We start from the raw sequence: 18,011 nt of genomic DNA, 5'->3' as shown, positions 1-18,011 counted from the left end.
TTGCCCTGTGGCCCTGGGCAAGTAACTTAATCTCTGTGCTTTAGTTTTCTCCTTTGTAAAATGAGATTAAGAATAATATTTAGCTAGTGCAGTGGCTCACCTTTATAATCTCAGCACTTTGGGAGGCTGAGGCAGGAGGATTGCTTGAGCCAGCCCAGGAGTGGGAGATCAGCCTGGGCAAAACAGTGAGACTCTGTCTCTTAAAAAAAAAAAAAAAAAAAAAAATTAGTCAGATGTGTGGTGGTGGACACCTGTAGTCCCAGCTACTCAGGAGGCTGAGATGGGAGGATTGCTTGAGCTCAGGAGGTTGGACTGCAGTGAATTGTGATTGAGTCACTGAACTCCAGCTTGGGTGACAGAGCAAGACCCTATCTCAAAAAACCAAAACAAAACAGAAAACTAAAAAAAAAATTCTCTCACATTGAATCAAATTAGTAGATGAAAAGAAAACTATGCCTGATACACAGTAAGTGATAATAAATTGTAATCATTATTACTAGACTTTCACCTGAGGAGGAGAGAGAGCCATATTTTATTTTAGTAGTGACAGAATTCAGAAAAAGAGTTTGAAAAAGTTATTTTTTCATGCCTGGGTGTGGTGGCTCACTCTTGTAATCCCAGCACTTTGGGAGGCCAAAGCAGGTGGATCACTTGAGGCCAGGAGTTTGAAACCAGCCTGGCCAACACGGTGAAACCCCATCTCTACTAAAAATACAAAAATTAGCCAGGCATGGTGGTGGGTGCCTGTAAGCTCAGCTACTCAGGAGGCTGAACTGGGAGGATGCCTTGAACCTGGGAGGTGGAGGTTGCAGTGGGCCAAGATTGCACCACTGCACCCCAGCCTGGGTGACAGAGCTAGACTCCATCTCAAAACAAAAAGAAAAGATATTTTTTCTTTCATTTGTAACAGGTCTATTAACTAGAATAACTTCATAAAATGCTGTCTGGATTGTGCCCATCAAGCAAACACTGACAGTATCATTCTGCCGGTAGAAAATTGTTTTTCTCCTCTGTATGGATTCAGATTTATTCCTTTTTTATAACTTAAAGAATAGATAACAACTGCTTGTTTCATCCTAAATAAATAAGGACCTCTCAGATCTCGATGCCTGGCCTAAATAGCATGGCAGATCCCAGCCTCCTCATCTTCTCTGTGGTCAGATAAAGGCTGAGATGTGTGGCACCCACTCCTTCCAGAAGAGTCATCTGTTGCCTGGGGTCTAGAGGCTCATACAAAATAGACAAGAAGCCAGAAGCAGTGGCTCACACCGGTAATCCCAGCAGTTTGGGAGGCTGAGGCAGGAGGATCATTTAAGGTCAGGGGTTCAAGACCAGCCTGGCCAATATCATGGTGAAACCCCATCTCGACTGAAAATACAAAAATTAGCCAGGTGGGGTGGCATGCACCTGTAGTCTCAGCTACTTGGGAGACTGAGGCAGGAGAATCGCTTGAACCCGGGAGGTAGAGGTTGCAGTGAGTGGAGACTGTGCGGCTGCACTCCACCCCGGGCACACAGGGCAAGACTCCATCTCAAACAAACAAACAAAAAAGAAGTATGTAAGTATGTGTACAGCCGTTCCTTAAATCCTCTGTTCTTCAATATTGCTAGGAGGCCCCTGAGAGATTTTATCACAACATAGTTTATTAGGTATAAATGGCAGAGCCTACAGCAATCAGAAGAGGGCTGCCCGGTGTACACATGTTACGGGTGTGAGCCTTGGCCAGTGGAGAAGCAGGTGCCTGACCCAGTCAGGCCAGGAGGAGGCACGAAGTCAGGAGAGCATTAGCAGGCCTCAGGCCTTGCTGGTTCCAGGGCTCTGGGCTGTGGGCTGCCTGGCCTGCCCTTTTGATAGCAGTTCTCAAGCCTCTTGACCACTGTACTAGAGGCTCCCTGGCACTGAAGCCAGGGTCTCAGCAGGCCACACGAGCGAGCCTGGCCAGCTGGCTGCATGCCTGCCACTGACCCACTGCGGCTCTTCCCTGCACTCAGTGACTGCTGGAGCCCTGACTCCCAGACTGCTGAGAATAGAGCGACTTCACGTGACAGCCCCTCTGTGTGTAAGTCTCAGGCCAAGCCCTTCCGTGGAGTGAGCTGTTTCCTTCCACATTCAGAGCCGCAGGTTCGGGACAGAAGCCAGGTGCTGTCTGATGTGGGCCAAGGACATGAGCCCATGTGGATGTGAGAGCAGGCCTCCTGTGTGTCACCATGTGACTTAGATCACAGCCAGCAGGGATCAGGAGTGTTCTCAGAGCCATCAGGCCTCCCCCAGCTCCCCAGACATTTTTTGCAGCTGCAGGAACAGCCACAGATGCTGCTCTCATGGCAGCCGGGACTGGCCAGCCCAGAAAAGAAGCCAGTGAAGTCCCAATGAGGCCCTTGGGGGCAAGTGGGCTCCTAACTGGGCTTTTTGCCAAAGCCTAGAAAGATAAGACACCGGCCATGTTTCACTCCGTTTTTCCTGTGTGTTTTTTTTTTTTTTTGAGACAGAGTCTCGCTCTGTCACCCAGGCTGGAGTGCAGTGGTTCAATCTCAGCTCACTGCAACCTCCGCCTCCTGAGTTCAAGTGATTTTCCTACCTCAGCCTCCTGAGTAGCTGGGATTGCAGGTGCCCGCCATCACACCCAGCTAATTTTTGTATTTTTATAAGAGATGAGGTTTCACCGTGTTGGTCAGACTGCTCTCCAACTCTGACGTCAGGTGATCCGCCTGCCTCAGCCTTCCAAAGTGCTGGGATTACAGGCATGAGCCACTGTGCCCAGCCCCGTTTCCTTCTGACTCTTGTTTTCTTACCAGTGGGGACCTATTGCTCACAGGAAGAAAATGACATTGTCCTTATTTTGTGACTTCTGGCAACTGTCTTTTTCCAAGGAAGCCCCTTCCCTTCTGCCCTGCCTCTAAGTTCAAGCCGGGATGCAGCTCCTAGTATTTTCAAGCATCTTACAAATGGAGATCTGCCTCGTCCTCCTCCGACATCCTCACCCCGCATCAGAGTCAGGACTCCACGGTGCTGTGGTCATCACGGCTGCACGGCCCTGCAACCCTGAGCCCCACTGGGCTCTGACTGTGGTTACCAGCATCTTAGGAGACAGAATAGCAGTCTGGAAGCAGAAACAGATACTGTCCGCTTCATAAACAGCCACAGCCACAAGGTTTATTCCTGGATCACAAACCAACCCCACTGACCAAACTCCCAAGCTACTTTATATTAAACTTGTTATCAAATCACCCACATAAATACATATAATAAATACAAAAACAGACAGGATTTTTTTTTCAGTCTTTGGTATAGAGAGCTTTCTCCTCCTCTTATTCCTCCCTCTGTCTCTGTGCTCTAAAGACATTTCCTTGTGTTCACATTATTTCCTTGGATACAGAATTGCCCAGAAGTAAACTTTGTGCTGGAACCCCTGCCTCCATTGACAGTCCTGCCAGGGACCCAGCCCACAGTGGCCCAGGGGAGAAGCAGGCCGTGGGGACTCACACGTAGTCGTTCAGCCTGTACCCGCTGTGCGTGGCCGAGGTCACTGAGGGGGCCCGGTTGTCTTTGTAGGCAGCTGGTGGCTGGTAGGCAGGTGCGGTGGTGGCGGTGGCCGTGGTGGCCCTGGGCGGGGCCTGGTAGGGCCTGTAGGGTGCCTCGTCCTGGCAGGACAGGCAAAGCAGGGTGCCACCAATGAGCGAGAGGGACGAGGAGATGAAGCCCAGGTACAGGGCCTGGCCAATCTCGAACTTCATGCCGCTGGGCAGCAGCGGGTTGTAGAAATTCTGCACCACGTCATTGGTGGTCCAGGAGACAGCCACCATGCACAGGAGGCCGGCCAGGATGAAGAGGGAGCCGCCGAGGATGGCGAAGGTGGTCTTGGCAGGTGTGCCCTTGGCGCAGCGCGTGCACTTCATCCCGATGACCGCGCAGGCGCAGGCTATGCCCGAGAGCAGGCAGGAGATGACCATGAGGGCACGGGCAGCCTGGAGGTCTTGGGGCAGCGCCAGCAGGGACCGGTAGATCTGGCACTGGTAGATGCCTGTGCTGTGCCACACGCACTCCATCCAGAGCCCCTTCAGGTAGGACACGGCCGTGAGGATATTGGTGCCCACATGCGCCGTCCTTCGCCAGTGAGGCAGGATGGTGGTGATCAACGTGCCCACCATGCCCAAGAAGCTGAGCAGGAAGCCCAGGAGCTGCACGGCCGTGCTGGCCATGGTGCGGCTGCCTGCCTAGGCCAGCCTGGCAGCTCCCTGGGCCCTCGAGGTCACGCCGCTCCTCAGGTGCCGGCCGGAGCCCTAATGAAGCCGAGGGAGGCGGGAGCAGGGAGAGAAAGGAAACGGGTTAAAGATTATCTCATGCACTTATTTCTGTCACCGAAACCAAGTTTTCCATAGGCGGTTGGTGTGGCAATTAACATGTTTTCAAAAATAGTTTCTGAGACTTCACTGGGTGGGAGAATAGCTGCTTTCCCGGGAAGGCAGGATCTGAAGGGATGACAGCCGACGCTGGTCTCGGGGAAGGACTCCAGCCTCCTGCTGAAAGTTCTGCTCATGTCCACCCTCAAGCACTGCTGCTGCTTTGGCATCTCCTGTCCTTCCGTTCGTCAGTAACCAGGAATAACACTTGTTAAATCAACATGTGCTATTCATGCCTTGGCCTGACAGTGCCCAGGTGTGTGCCAGCTGTGACTTAGAAAATAGCCCTGGGCGGTTGTCAGCATGAGGGGTTTTCTGAAGTGGGCAAATTCTCCACCCACGTGCTCAGGCAGGGAAAGGTTTCGTCCCCTCGGCGGGTCAGATGCTGCCTTCAGAATTCCAGAGCTGGATGTGACCCAGAGACTGTCAGCTGATGCCAGGGCAGGAATTTCCAAGGTCACAGCCCCTCAGGAGCTGCAGCAGGAGCACAGGCCAGCATCCGTCCTCTCCAGCATGGACCTCCGCTCCCACCATGCTCCCCATTCGCTATTCCCGCTTGTGACTGCTGAGGGCTGATCGAGGGTGACTTTATTATCAAACAGAGGCTGCTACCTGGCTTTCAGGGATATGGGAATGCCGAGCCCTTTCAAAGGCTTTTAAAGAATTCTTAGCATACCAAAATCCAGAACACTTTTTGGGGACAAGGACCCGGCACCTATGTAGGGCCAGGCATATAGAAGACACTAGGGACCGGGCACAGTGGCTCATGCCTGTAATCCCAGCACTTTGGGAGGCCGAGGCAGGTGAATCACCTGAGGTCAGGAGTTCAAGACCAGCCTGGCCAACATGGTGAAACCTCGTCTCTACTAAAAATACAAAAATTAGCTGGGGATGTTGGCAGGTGCCTATAATCCCAGCTACTTGGGAGGCTGAGGCAGGAGAATTGCTTGAACCAGGGAGGGTGAGGTTGCAGTGAGCTGAGATCGCACCACTGCACTCCAGCCTGGGAGACAGAGTAAGACTCCGTCTCAAAAAACCAACCAAACAAACAAAAAAACACTAGGAAATACAGAAGGAAGGAAGGAGAGAGGGAAGAAGAGGAGGAGGGAGGGAGGAAGGAGAAAGGAAGGAAAAAAGGAAGGGATGAAGGCAGAAAGGGAGGGGAGTGAAAGTCTTGAGTGGACACCACTAGCTTTTCTCTCCTGCCTGGGGCAAGGTAATCAGCGAGACCAAGCATCAGGAGGTCCGGGCCCTGGCTGCGCCCATCCAGTGGGTGACCTGGGGCTCAGCTTCTTTTTTGGTTCTGAAGGGAGAAAAGGGAAGCGTCTCTGCTGACGACAAGTCACTTCAGCATCCCAAACCGGCGAAAAACTCAGTAGGCAAAACCTGCTTCTTCTCTGCAGAGGGCTGAGCCTCAGTTAAGCAGTGCAGGCTGCAGACAGGAAAAGTGGGCTGCAGGGTGTTGCCCATGAGACCCTGAGACATTGTCAAGAAATCCCCAGTGGGGCTTGGCGGCTGTAATCCCAGCACTTTGGGAGGCTAAGGCAGGTGGATCGCTTAAGGTCAGAGTTTGAGACCAGCCTGGCCAACATGGTGAAAGCCTGCCTCTACTAAAAAAAAACAAAAATCAGCTGGGCATTGGTGGTGTGCACCTGTCATCCCCAGTTACTCAGGAGGCTGAGGCAGGAGAATTGCCTGAACCGGGAGGCAGAGGTTTCAGTGAGCCTAGATCGTGCCACTGCACTCCAGCCTGGGCGACAGAACGAGACTCTGTCTTGAAAACTAACTAACTAAATAAATAAATAAATCCCCTACTAGATGGAAATCACTTGGTGAGTAAATAATAACTGATGTTTCCACTGGGAGTCTAAACCGTCATCTTGCTAATTTAAAAACATATACTGGGTTTAAATGCTTTAGCATTGTAGGAGGTAATTGGTTCTGTCCTGATGAATGAACAAACAAAAATAAATAATAACAAAACAATGTGGTGCCTCACAGGACACGGAGTAGACTGAAGGGGTGTCCAGGTGATAGGGTTCGGATTTGTGTCCCCACCCAAATCTCATGTCGAATGGCAGTCCCCAGTGTTGGCGGAAGGGCCTGGTGGGAGGCAAATGAATCATGGGGGCAGACTTCTTCCTTACTCTTCTTGTGATAGTGAGTGAGTTCTCATCTGGTTGTTTAAAAGTGTGCAGCACCTGCCTGCTCCCCTCTCTCTCTTCTTCCTTCTCTGGCCGTGTCATGCCTGCTTCCCCTTTACCTTCCGCCATGATTGTAAGTTTCCTAAGGCCTCCCCAGTCATGCTTCCTGTACAGCTTGTGAGAGCCAATGAAGCCTCTTTTCTTTATAAATTATCCTGTCTCAGGTAGTTCTTTGACTCAGGTTGCATTGTGAGAATGGACTGATACACCGAGTATTTTTCTGCTGCTGTTTTGGATGACTATTTGTTCACAGCCCAGAATTTGTCACATGCACTATGCACGATGCTGACTTTGCATAAAGCCTTTCTTCCCTCCACACAGCAAGCACTCACTCTGTCCAGGGACTGGGGACACCATCACAGTCCCTGCTGGCCAGAGAAGGACCAGGGCCGGCTGTCCTATGGTCACTGCCCTGGGGGAGGTGCTGGCAACAAGGCCAAGGTGGCCACCCTGATAGGCACAGCCAGTGGGGCTGCCAGCGGACCCACCCTACACCCTGAGCACACTGATGGCAACAGATGACCGGGCCTGAGCACGGTTTGAACACTGACACATTTCCTAGTTTATTCCCAACAACCTAATGCGTCAGTGACTGTTACCATCCCCTTTTTACACTTGGGGGAACAAGAGGAGCAGAGGACAAAAGTCCTATGCCTGGCCTGGCTAGTGTTCTGCTTGGTGTCATTCCCCCTTTAAACACTAATGCTTCAATGAGATGGGACTGAAGTTAGTGTAAGGACTGAGGGATGGTGTTAGCAACAGATTCTCCTTCCCACAGAGATCTCAGAACAGTGACCTTGTCCCTTTTGCAGTGGTTTGGGCAGCCAGGACAACAAACTGCCCTGCTTTGCTAGGGCCTGAGGGGTTGCCCAGGACAGGGACCTTCAGGGCTGAAACTAAGACAGTCCCAAGGAAACCAGGACCAGAGGCTCCTCCAGGTACCTAGATCTCCGAATGGCCTCTGAGATCTCTTCCCGCCCTGCTTTGAGGCTGCCTCCAGCGTGACGGCCACACAGGGTGTCCCTGGTCCAAGCATAATGGGGCTTCTTGCAGCTCTCACTGTCAAGGTCAGTAGTTAAGTATACAGACCCTAAAGAATGTGGCATAAAAGCCAAGCCCATTAGGCTAGGCGAGTGGACCAGAGGTTTATTGGAGGTCTAAATATTTATGGAGAGCAATGATGGCTAATTTTAGAAACCATTAGGCTGCTATTTTTAAACGTGTGCTATAAGGATTTGCTAATTTAAGACATGAGTGTTAATGAGCCCCCAAATCCCAGACACCAGCTCCCCAACCTGCTTTCCTTCTTCCTTACCAGCAGCTGCTACTGGCATTAGGTAATAATTCAACTTCCCTGCAACTGCTTTTCACTTTGGGGCCTTTCAAGGGAAAAACAACTTTAACTGAACGCATCTCCCTGGAAGCCACATAAAATTCCTCCGTGATGCTCCGGAAGCGCCCTGCCCTGCAGGGCTGTTTGTATAGGAAGGAACTTGCCCAAGCCTCACCTCCCAGGGGGAGCAGCCCATGCAGGGCTGAACTGGTGTTCACCTGTGGTCTACCATTTTTCTGCAGCCATGTGTGTGCATGTGGGAAGATTTGCTAGAGAGATACGGGTCCAAAACAAATAGGGTTCCAAGCATCAAGCTCCAGAAAGCCCTCAACAGGCTGAGTGGTGGTGGGAAGGCAGAATCTAACAGGATGTGTTAGAGGAATCAATGCTGGGTCCTGCATTTGGGTTCACAAAACCCCAAAATTACAATCCTGGGTGGGGAGTATGTGGCTTAGCTGCACAAAAGAGCAGGATTTAGGGCTGAGTTTCCCAACGACCGCATCTCGGAATGCTGCATTTGCAGGATGTCGTGTGTCAAGGACACAAATGTCAAATATGTTTAAGAAAACCTTAGTGACTGTAGGACTTCTCATAGCTGGAAACGTGTCAATGTGCATTGTGTCTCTCCCAGAAAAGGTCTCATGTGCAGCATCCCCTGAACTTATTTGACTAGAGACACCCCCCGCCACCCCTTTAGCAAAGAACAGTTTGCAGTGAAATCACTTTGGCATGATAACTTGGACTTGGCAATGGTGAGATAGAGTGGGTTGCTGTATTAGTTTGTTCTCATGCTGCTATAAAGAACCGCCCAAGATGGGTAATTTATAAAGGAAAGAGGTTTAATTGACTCACAGTTCCGCAGGACTGGGGAGGCCTCAGGAAACTTACAATCCTGGCAGAAGGTGAAGCAAACACATCCTCTTTAAATGGCAGCAGGAAGGAGAAGAATGAGTGCCAAGCTGAGGGTGAAGCCCCTTATGAAACCGTCACATCTCGTGAGAACTTACTATCATGAGAATAGCATGGTGGAAACCACCCCCATGATTCAATTACCTCCCACCGGGTCCCTCCCCATGACATGTGGGGATTATGGGAACTATAATTCAAGATGAGATTTGGGTGGGGACACAGCCAAACCATATCATTCTGCCCTGGCCCCTCTCAAATCTCATGTCCTCACATTTCAAAACACAATCATGCCCTTCCAACAGTCCCCCAAGGTCTTAACTCATTGCAGCGTTAACTCAAAAGTCCAAGTCCAAAGTCTCATCTGAGACAAGGCAAGTCCCTTCTGCCTATGAATCTGCAACATCAAAAGCAAATTAGTTACTTCCTAGATACAATGGGGTTACAGGCATTGGGTAAATACCGCCATTCCAAATGAAAGAAATTGGCCAAAACAAAGCTACAGGCCCCATGCCAGTTCGAAATCCAATACGGCAGTCATTAAACCTTAGAGTTTTGGTCGGCTTTGTCCCCAGCAGAGAGTATCAGAAAACAATAGAGCTGTAAAGAATTTTGAAAATCTGTGAAGGGCACCGGTGAAACGCCAGAGCTGCTATAGGCCCTTCCAACTGGCTCTGGTTTCAGGATCACCAGCTCTGAAGGGAGAGGGTTTTTTTGTGTGTGTCCATTATAAACTTTTATGTTGTCTCCCTCTGTTTTCTCTGAGCTATGTTTTTCTTTAAAAAAGCAGGGTTCTGGAGCACAAAGTAGGGTGCCCTTGTTTTGCTCACCTCCTGGCCCACCTGGACCCCAACTGCGTCAACTTTGGCTCCAGATTAATCATCATTTCAACAGCAGTGGCCATGGGGATGGCCTGGCCAGGACTAAGGGGAGGACGTGTTGTCTACCAGCCTGTGTCTTGACTGCCTGGGGTCAGAGCAGTCAAGGGATAGGGACAGGGCCACCCTATCTTACCATTGCCAAGTCCAAGTGATTGTACCAAAGTGATTTCACTGCAAGTTCTTATTCTTTGGTAAAGGGGGTGGCAGGGGTGTCTCTAGTCAAATAAGTTTAGTGGATGCTGCATATAGAGACCAGGCTTCTTGGAGGGGTGCAGGGGTGGGATGGGTGGGGTGTCCCTTACTCTCCTTAACCCTCAGCAGTCTCACCTGCTGCTGTCACCTCATGCCTGCAAAATCAGCCCCTGTGATGAAAGCTTTCCTATGGATACGCATTGCTCCACAGCCCTTGTCTACCCACCCTGGTGAAGGAAATGTCAGCCCCAGAATGGAGGGGTGCAGGTCATCAGCAGGGAGTTGGGGCACAAGCCAGGTGTGGTGGAAGTTTCTTTCTTTCTTTTTTTTTTTTTTTTGAGACAGAGTCTCACTCTGTCGCCCAGGCTGGAGTGAAGTGGCACAATCTCCGCTCACTGCAACCTCCACCTCCCAGGTTCAGGCCATTCTCCTGCCTCAGCCTCCCGAGCAGCTGGGACTACAGGCGCCCACCAGGTGGAAGTTTCTTTACCCGGAACTGCCCTGAGCCCCACTGTGCAGGCAGAGAGTTGGAGGATGTGGTCACCAGTGCCTTTTGCCTGCCATGTGGTCGGAATGGCTCTTGAGATGTTTGGGAATGAGCCATTATACATGTTTGCCCTAAAATGCTCTGACATGATGTTGGGTCCATTATAGAAATAGCGTAAAACCTGATTTTCTGTCTGTAAACTTATTAGAGAAAAATGAAGTGCCGCCTTAAAATGAACATAGTCCTTGGCCCTTGAAATAATGTAGAGTTGCTTCAACATTGATGTTCAGCCACTTAAGAAAATGTCTGGTTCAAAAACCTGAATGTCCTCACTGTCACCCCAATCAAATGGCCTCTTCATTATTGTCTAGCTATTTCATAAATGATTTGGCTGGGGACGGTGGCTCACACCTGTAATCCCAGCATTTTGGGAGGCCGAGGTGGGCAGATCACCTGAGGTCGGGAGTTTGAGACCAGCCTGGCCAACATGGTGAAACCCTATCTCTACTAAAAATACAAAAATTAGCTGGGTCTGGTGATGCATGCCTGTAATCCTAGCTACTTGGAGGCTTCAATAGCTTGAAGGTTGCAGTGAGCTGAGATTGCACCACTGTACTCTAGCCTGGGTGACAGAGTGAGACTCTGTCGCAAACAAAACAAAATAAACAAACAAAATCATAAATGCTTGAATTTGGGAACTAAAAATAAACTCAAGGGAGATTTGGATTCATCTAGATGAGATTTATTAGCAAAACTACTCAACACAGAGAAAAGAAAGTAATTCTTATGCTATGAGGTATCTGCATGAAATAACTTCAACTAGTATTTCTTTTTCTTTCCTTCCTTCCTTCCTTCCTTCCTTCCTTCCTTCCTTCCTTCCTTCCTTCCTTCCTTCCTTCCTTTCTTCCTTCCTTTCTTTTTCTTTTTCTTTTTCTTTTTTTTTTGACAGAGTCTCACTGTGTCACCCAGGCTGGAGTACAGTAGCACTATCTCGGCTCACTGCAACTCTGCCTCCCAGGTTCAAGTGATTCTCCTGCCTCAGCCTCCTGGGTAGCTGGGATTATAGGCCCCCACCACCACGTCTGGCTAATTTTTATATTTTTAGTAGAGATGCGGTTTCACCGTGTTGACCAGGCTGGTCTCGAACTCCTGGCCTCAAGAGATCTACCCACCTCTGCCTCCCAAAGCGCTAGGATTACAGGTGTGAGCCACTGTGCCCAGCCTCAACTAGCATTTCCTAAGGACATCCTGGACACTGTGTTTCTTAATAATTTGCAAAACAAATGCATATCTTTTCAAGAAGCTTAGGGATACTTTAGAGGGGCTATTTTTAGCACATCTTCTTACAGAAATATGTAAGAATGATGAGAAAGTGATCAAGCAGTACCTTGGAAAAACCATTTCATATTCATTTCAGATGGGTTACACTGTGGGGTGTTGGCTCTAAAAATAAAACTTTCTTCATCACTATTCCAAACTTCCTGTAACTTTCCTTGGGTTATTTTTCAGACTGGCAGGCATCTAGATTTTAAATGTGTGAGGACTTTCTATGCCATCCGCATAGAGTCGCTCATGAAGCCTTTCCATGAGAGGCAGAGACAGGACACTTACATGACTACAACTTATTACTATCATGATAGTTACTGCTTGCTGTTGTTATTTGAGAAAACCAGCGTGAAATATCTTACTCAAAATCATATGGACATGACACGTTCCATGAATTCCTCCCCTCTCTTTTGGATGAAGAAATAAAAATCTATTTTTTTTTTATAACAAGAACTGATTTGAAGAAAAGTTTATGTTAATACAAATGAAAACCATGGTACGCGGTTAAATGGTTACAGAGGCTATTTTCAGCTCAGTAAGATTGAATGACCTATTGATTTACCGAAAACTACAAACTTAAGGGACCATGACCACAAAAATTAAAACCCTTTCCGGAGGCCTTATCTCTCTCATTTCAACCCACCAAATTTCATTAGAATTCATTGAAAATGCAGTAGATCAGCATTTTAAAATGAAATGATTGAGTTTCATTTGCTTAAATCCATGGGTGCCTTTTCAGAGCGATTTTTCCTGACGAGATAGTCAGGCAGGTTTGCTATGTTGCTGTTGTTTTTCAATTTTCAAGGTGCAGGTAATTAAAAACTTGCCATCTGAGATTTTAAAAAAAATACTAGAAAAGTAAAACAAAACAAAATGAAACAATACCCCCCAAAACCCAGGAGGACATAAAAACATTTCCTAAAGCCTTAGCTGATTATTAGATGACTAACGGTTAAGTGTTCTGTGGGAACACTTTATCTAGGGGATGCGATGGACTGACCTGGTCCCCCAAAAGAGATGTGTTGAAGTCCTCCCCACTCCCAGTGCCTCAGAATGTGACCTTATTTGGAAATAGGGTCATTGCAGATTTAGTTAACATGAGGTCATACTAAAACAGAGTGGCCCCTAAACCAATAGGGCTGGTGTCCTTATAAGAGGATGGGCATATGAAGACGGAAATAGACACGTGCAGACGGAAATAGAAAGAGCACGTGAGCCTGGGAGGCATAGATTGCAACAAGGAGGCAGAGAGTGGAGCGAGAACTTACCAAGCCAAGGAACGCGGAGGATCGCCAGCAACCCGCAGAGGCCCAGCAGGAGGCCCGGGACAGATGCTCCCTCACAGCCCTGGAAGGAACCAGCCTGCCCACACCTTAGTTTCAAGCTTCCAGCCTTCAGAATCATGAGAGAATAAATTTCTGTTGTTTCAGGCCTCCCAGGTTGTGGTGCTTTGTTATGGCAGCCGCAGGAAACAAACACAGGAGAGTAGCTGAAGCGCAGCACAGGGCATTACAGAGAAGACGCTTGGCCAGGCCCCATGGCACACGCCTATAATCCCAGCACTTTGGGAGGCTGAGGTGGGAGGATCACTTGAGCTCAGGAGTTCAAGATCAGCCTGGTCAACATGGTGAAACTCTGTCTCCACTAAAAATAAAAAGAAAAATTAGCTGGGCATAGTGGCTCAAGCCTGTAATCCCAGCTACGTTGGAGGCTGAGGTGGGAGGATGGCTTGAACCTGGGAGGCATAGATTGCAACAAGCAGAGATTGTGCCATTGCACTCTAGCCTGGGTGAGAGAGCAACATCGTACCTCAAAAAGCAAACAAACAAAAAAACCTCATCTGTGATTATAAGAACTGGGTCCCCTTCCAGGACAGGCATTGAGTGTGATCTGGTGGCTTCATTGATAAAAACAGGACAGGTGCAGTGGCTCACACCTGTAATCTCAACATTTGGAAGGCCAAGGTGGGAAGATTACATGATTCCAGGAGTTCAAGGCCATTCATGAGCAACATAGTGAGACCCTGTCTTTACAAAAAAAAAAAAAAAATCAAAGCCACGGTTAGCTTCTTGTCTCAAAGTGTGGAGGACAAAATCCAAGGAAAGGGTAGAGGACATGGAGAAAGAAGAATCTGGAAAGTCCCCTGCAAATTTGAAAATCCAAGTGCAAACACAATCTATAGTAAGTAACCCATATAGTAATCAAATGACTCAGCTTCTCCAGGCTTAAAAAGTGTGTGCATTCACTTATCTCACAGGGAGTTTGGGGGGCTCGTGTCTCCAGCTTGTGTGCAATTGGCTGGGGTGTACCCAAATTGGTGACTGACCTTTTCAGGCTGGGTGTCTGGTTTTCTTAAGTCAACATGTCTTGGTTTCATAGACCATAAAAGCCCAAATTTGGGGCAGAGTCCAAATTTGAATAAGGTGACTCAGAAGCCTGCTGAAGCTTTACCTTGGAAATCCAGCAGAGCCTACTGGGCTCCCCCTTTAGTCAGGACTTACACCAAAATAGAAAAACAAAGCAAACTCCAAACAAGCAGTAGGTCATTGTCTCAACTGACTGAAAACCTTCATGAATAAGACAACGATTCTGTGAATTTTGTAAGCCTCTGAAAATTATTTACTTGAGAATTGAACTGTGAATAAATTGCAGTGGTTAAAATGTGGTGTCAAATGAAAACATGAGGCTAAGATTTTCTAATGGTAAGGAAAATACTATTAAACATGAGGTTTAAAACTCATTCTTTGTACATTTAGCTTTGAAGCCCAGGTGCTCCAAAGTTGTTAGTTGTTAATGATAGGAGTGAAAACAGTCATAGTTAAAGTTCCAGAGGGTTTATGATATGCCAAACATGTGCTAAGTGCTTCTATGGGCATTTAATTAACTCTTAAACAATCTCAATGTGCATGTTGCCATCCTTATTTACAGATAGGGAAACTGAGGTGTAGAAAGGTTACATCACTTGTCCAAGGTTACATCTGGGCTGAATTAGGGAGACCAAGCAGGAGGTTCTTGTGATCTTTCAGGTAAGAGATGCTAGGAGGCTGAGCCAAGGTAGTGGGACAAAGGTGGGTGCCAGGAAGAGGTCAGTTTCTATATTCAGGTGAGGCTAGCAGGATGTGCTGGTGGTTTAGCTGTGGGGTGTGAGACACAGATGCCTAACGTTATTGTCTTGGGCAACTGGAAGAATGGAGTTGCCATTTATTGAGAGCTTGAAGAGGGTTGGAGATCTGGGTATGGAGGGTGTGATGATCAATTTTATGTGTCAACTTGGCTGGGTCATGGGGTGCCCAGATATGTGATTGAACACTATTCTTCATGTTTCTGTGAAGTTAGTCTTTGGACAAGGTTAACATTGAAAGCAGATTGCCCTCCATAATGTGGGTAGGCCGCACCCAGTCAGGTGAAGGCCAGACTGGAACAAAAACCAAACTGGTGTCTCCATCAGCTCAGACTGCCACAACAAAATACCACAGACTTGCTGGATTAAGCCACAGAAATTAATTTTCTCACAATGCCGGAGGCTGGAAAGTCCAAGACCAAGGTTCTGGCTGCTTTGGTTCCTGGTGGAAATTCACCTGACCTCTTCTTTGCACGCAGGCTGAGAGAAATCTTTCTCTCTTTCCCTTCTTTTTAGAGCACAAATCTCATCGTGAGGGCACACACCCTCATGACCTCACTGAACCCTAATGACCTCCCAAAGGCCCCGTCTCCAAATACTATCACATAGGGGCTTAGGGCTTCAATGTAGGAATTTTGGGAGAATGCAAATGTTTAGTCCATAACATGCAGCCTCCCCTGAGCAAGAAACTTTCTCCAGCAGACTGTATTTGACCTTTATTTCCAACATCAGCCCTTCTTGGCTCTATAGCAGGCTGCCTTCCAACTGAAACTGCAGTGTCAGCGATGCTGGGTCTCCAGACTGCTGGCCCACCCTGCAGAATTTTATTTTATAGATGGGGTCTTGCTATATTGCCCAGGCTGGTCTTGACCTCTTAGGCTCAAGTGATCCTCCCACCTCAGCTTCCTGAGCAGCTGGGACTACAGGCATGTGCTATCATGTCTGGCTAATTTCTAAAAATATTTTGTAGAGATGGAGGTCCCAGTATGTTGTCCAGCCTGGTCTTGAACTCCTGGGCTTAAGCAATCCTCCAGCCTTGGCCTCTCAAAGTGTTGGAATTACAGGTGTGAGCCACTGTACCTGGCCCACCCTGCAGATTTTGCACTTGCCAGCCTTGAGAATCATGTGAGCCAATTCCTTAGAATAAATAGATCTCTTTCTATATAGATGCACATCCTATTGGCTCTGTTTCTCTGGAGAACTCTGACTGATACAGAGGATGAAGGGCAGAAGAGAGGAATTTTGTTTTGGACTTGTTGAGTTTGAGATGTCTGTGCTTACCCAGCTGGGGATAACCATGCTTGCATATGTAAGTGCAGGGTTCAGGGAGGGACTGAACCGGAGAAGTCTGTTTGTGTCTCTACTGCATGGAGATGGGATTAAAAGACGGGATGGATGCTCTTAGGAGGAAGCGTTAGATAGAGAAAAGCAGGGGCTCCAGGGCTGATTCTAGGAACCCTCCAACATCAGGGGAGGGATGAAGATAGAGGGAGGAAGAGGAGCCAGCCATGGGCTATAGGAGTGGCCAGTAGAGAATGGTCAACCCAGAGGAGACTGGTGAGGGAGGACAGAGCTCCATGTTGGAGAGAGCAATCTACTGTGTCAAGTCAAGTAATCTGATAAATCAGGTCATCTGAGCCCTGAGAAGTGATCGCTGGATTAGCAACATGAAGGAAATCGGAGACCTTGATAAGCTCAGTTTCAGCGGAGTTGATTGGAGTGGATTCAAGAGAGAATAGGGACAGAGGGACAGGAGAGAATTCTTTCAAGAACTTGGACCCTCTGGGAGAATCAGGAAATGAGGCAACAGTTTTAGGACAGGGTCCAGGGCCCATAGACCTCAGGGTATCTTTCAACTCAGCTAGGAAAAAAAGCGACATCTTCTATTTCATTGACCTCTCACTAACAATTAGCATTTCCTTCAATCCTGAGTGGAGGCAGCCATCTACAGCAATACGACCAGTGCCTATGCCTTAATCAGCAATAGAGGTCATGATATTTTGCATCGCATTACAGGCATTGCAGATACCTGCAAAGAACATTTACCATTGTCACAATTTCTTTTTTCAAATACTTTAAGACCCTTGCTAGACCTCATAATGTAATGCATTAATAAGGAAGGTCATCCATTACTAGGAATAGAATTGCACTAAAATATTTTGATAACTATGTTTTACTATAATTCACTTCCTTTATAATCCTGCATGTTATGTGTTATGTTACACATTTAAAAGCATTGTGCTGAGAAGAATACATCAGCTTCGCCAGATTGCCAAAGGGATCCCAGGCAATCCCCATCCTGCCACCCAGAACACCACCACCAATAACAAAAAACAAAACCAAAGGAGTTAGAAATCTCTGCCAGTGGGATGTGTAGGCAAGAGAGGACTCTTTAGTTTTGCTGTTGTTTTGAAGATGAGAGACACGGAAGCATGTTTGCATGCCTGAGGAAACGGTCCAGCGAGGAGGGAGACATCTGTAGGGGTAGCAGGGATCCTGTGCACACATGGAGAGACCAGCTCTGACCAGCATGGAGAGAGCGCACTCCAGAACAGGAGGGGAGGCAGGAGCAGGAGGCTGGGGGAGATGTCAGTGGACACTAGCACATGTTCTGAGATTGCTCCAAGTTTCTCAGGGAAATAAGAAGCAACATGACGTCTTGAGACAGGAGATGGGGGATGAGGTGCAGGGGGCTTGAGCACAGAGGAGAGCACAGTCATCCAGGAGAATGAGAGCAGGCCTGGACTAAGTCAAGGGGTCAAGTGCTGGTCAGTGCTGGGTGCAGGTGGGGCAAATGGTCTTGAGGGTACCACTGGACCATCGCGCCAGACAGCCTTTCCCAGCACTGGCAGCTGCACTGCGAGGGTCCTAAGTGGACAAAAGGCTGCTCTGGACTTGGTGGGGGTTTTCCTACGGGAAAATGATGAAGGCAGATAGCCAAGGGAAATAAGCATGCACACAAAGGAATGAAGATCATGGCAGGCCATGGATTTGAAGCTGGGATGGAGGGACAAGAGGACACATCCTGGAGAAGTCACCTGGATTGGTGGCTCTCCATCCTCCTGCTATAGCTGCAGCCCTTGGAGAGTTTTAAAAAGATCCAGATGCCCTGGCCACCTCCAGACATTCTGATTCACCGACTAGGGTAGGGTCCATGCATG

The 18,011-nt window shown here is 48.2% G+C and overlaps 1 protein-coding gene across 4 annotated transcripts in view; it reads right to left on the bottom strand.

Moving 5' to 3' along the window:
• Positions 1-3,127: 3,127 nt before the first annotated feature.
• CLDN14 (claudin 14) overlaps positions 3,128-18,011 on the bottom strand; it is a 111,447-nt gene continuing 96,563 nt past the window's right edge. For 3 of the 4 annotated variants that reach the window (XM_025380092.1, XM_025380093.1, XM_025380094.1), the window contains one exon: positions 3,128-4,280. In XM_025380092.1, the coding sequence (XP_025235877.1) occupies positions 3,480-4,199 (720 nt within the window). In that variant the 5' untranslated portion in view covers positions 4,200-4,280 and the 3' untranslated portion in view covers positions 3,128-3,479. Of the gene's footprint in view, positions 4,281-8,789; positions 8,863-18,011 lie in introns of those variants that run through there. The other variant, XM_025380091.1, reaches the window with a different exon arrangement.

This window comes from Theropithecus gelada, chromosome 3, assembly GCF_003255815.1.
Source record: "Theropithecus gelada isolate Dixy chromosome 3, Tgel_1.0, whole genome shotgun sequence".
Taxonomy (NCBI): domain Eukaryota; kingdom Metazoa; phylum Chordata; class Mammalia; order Primates; family Cercopithecidae; genus Theropithecus; species Theropithecus gelada.
This window is presented reverse-complemented; position numbering and strand designations above follow the sequence as displayed.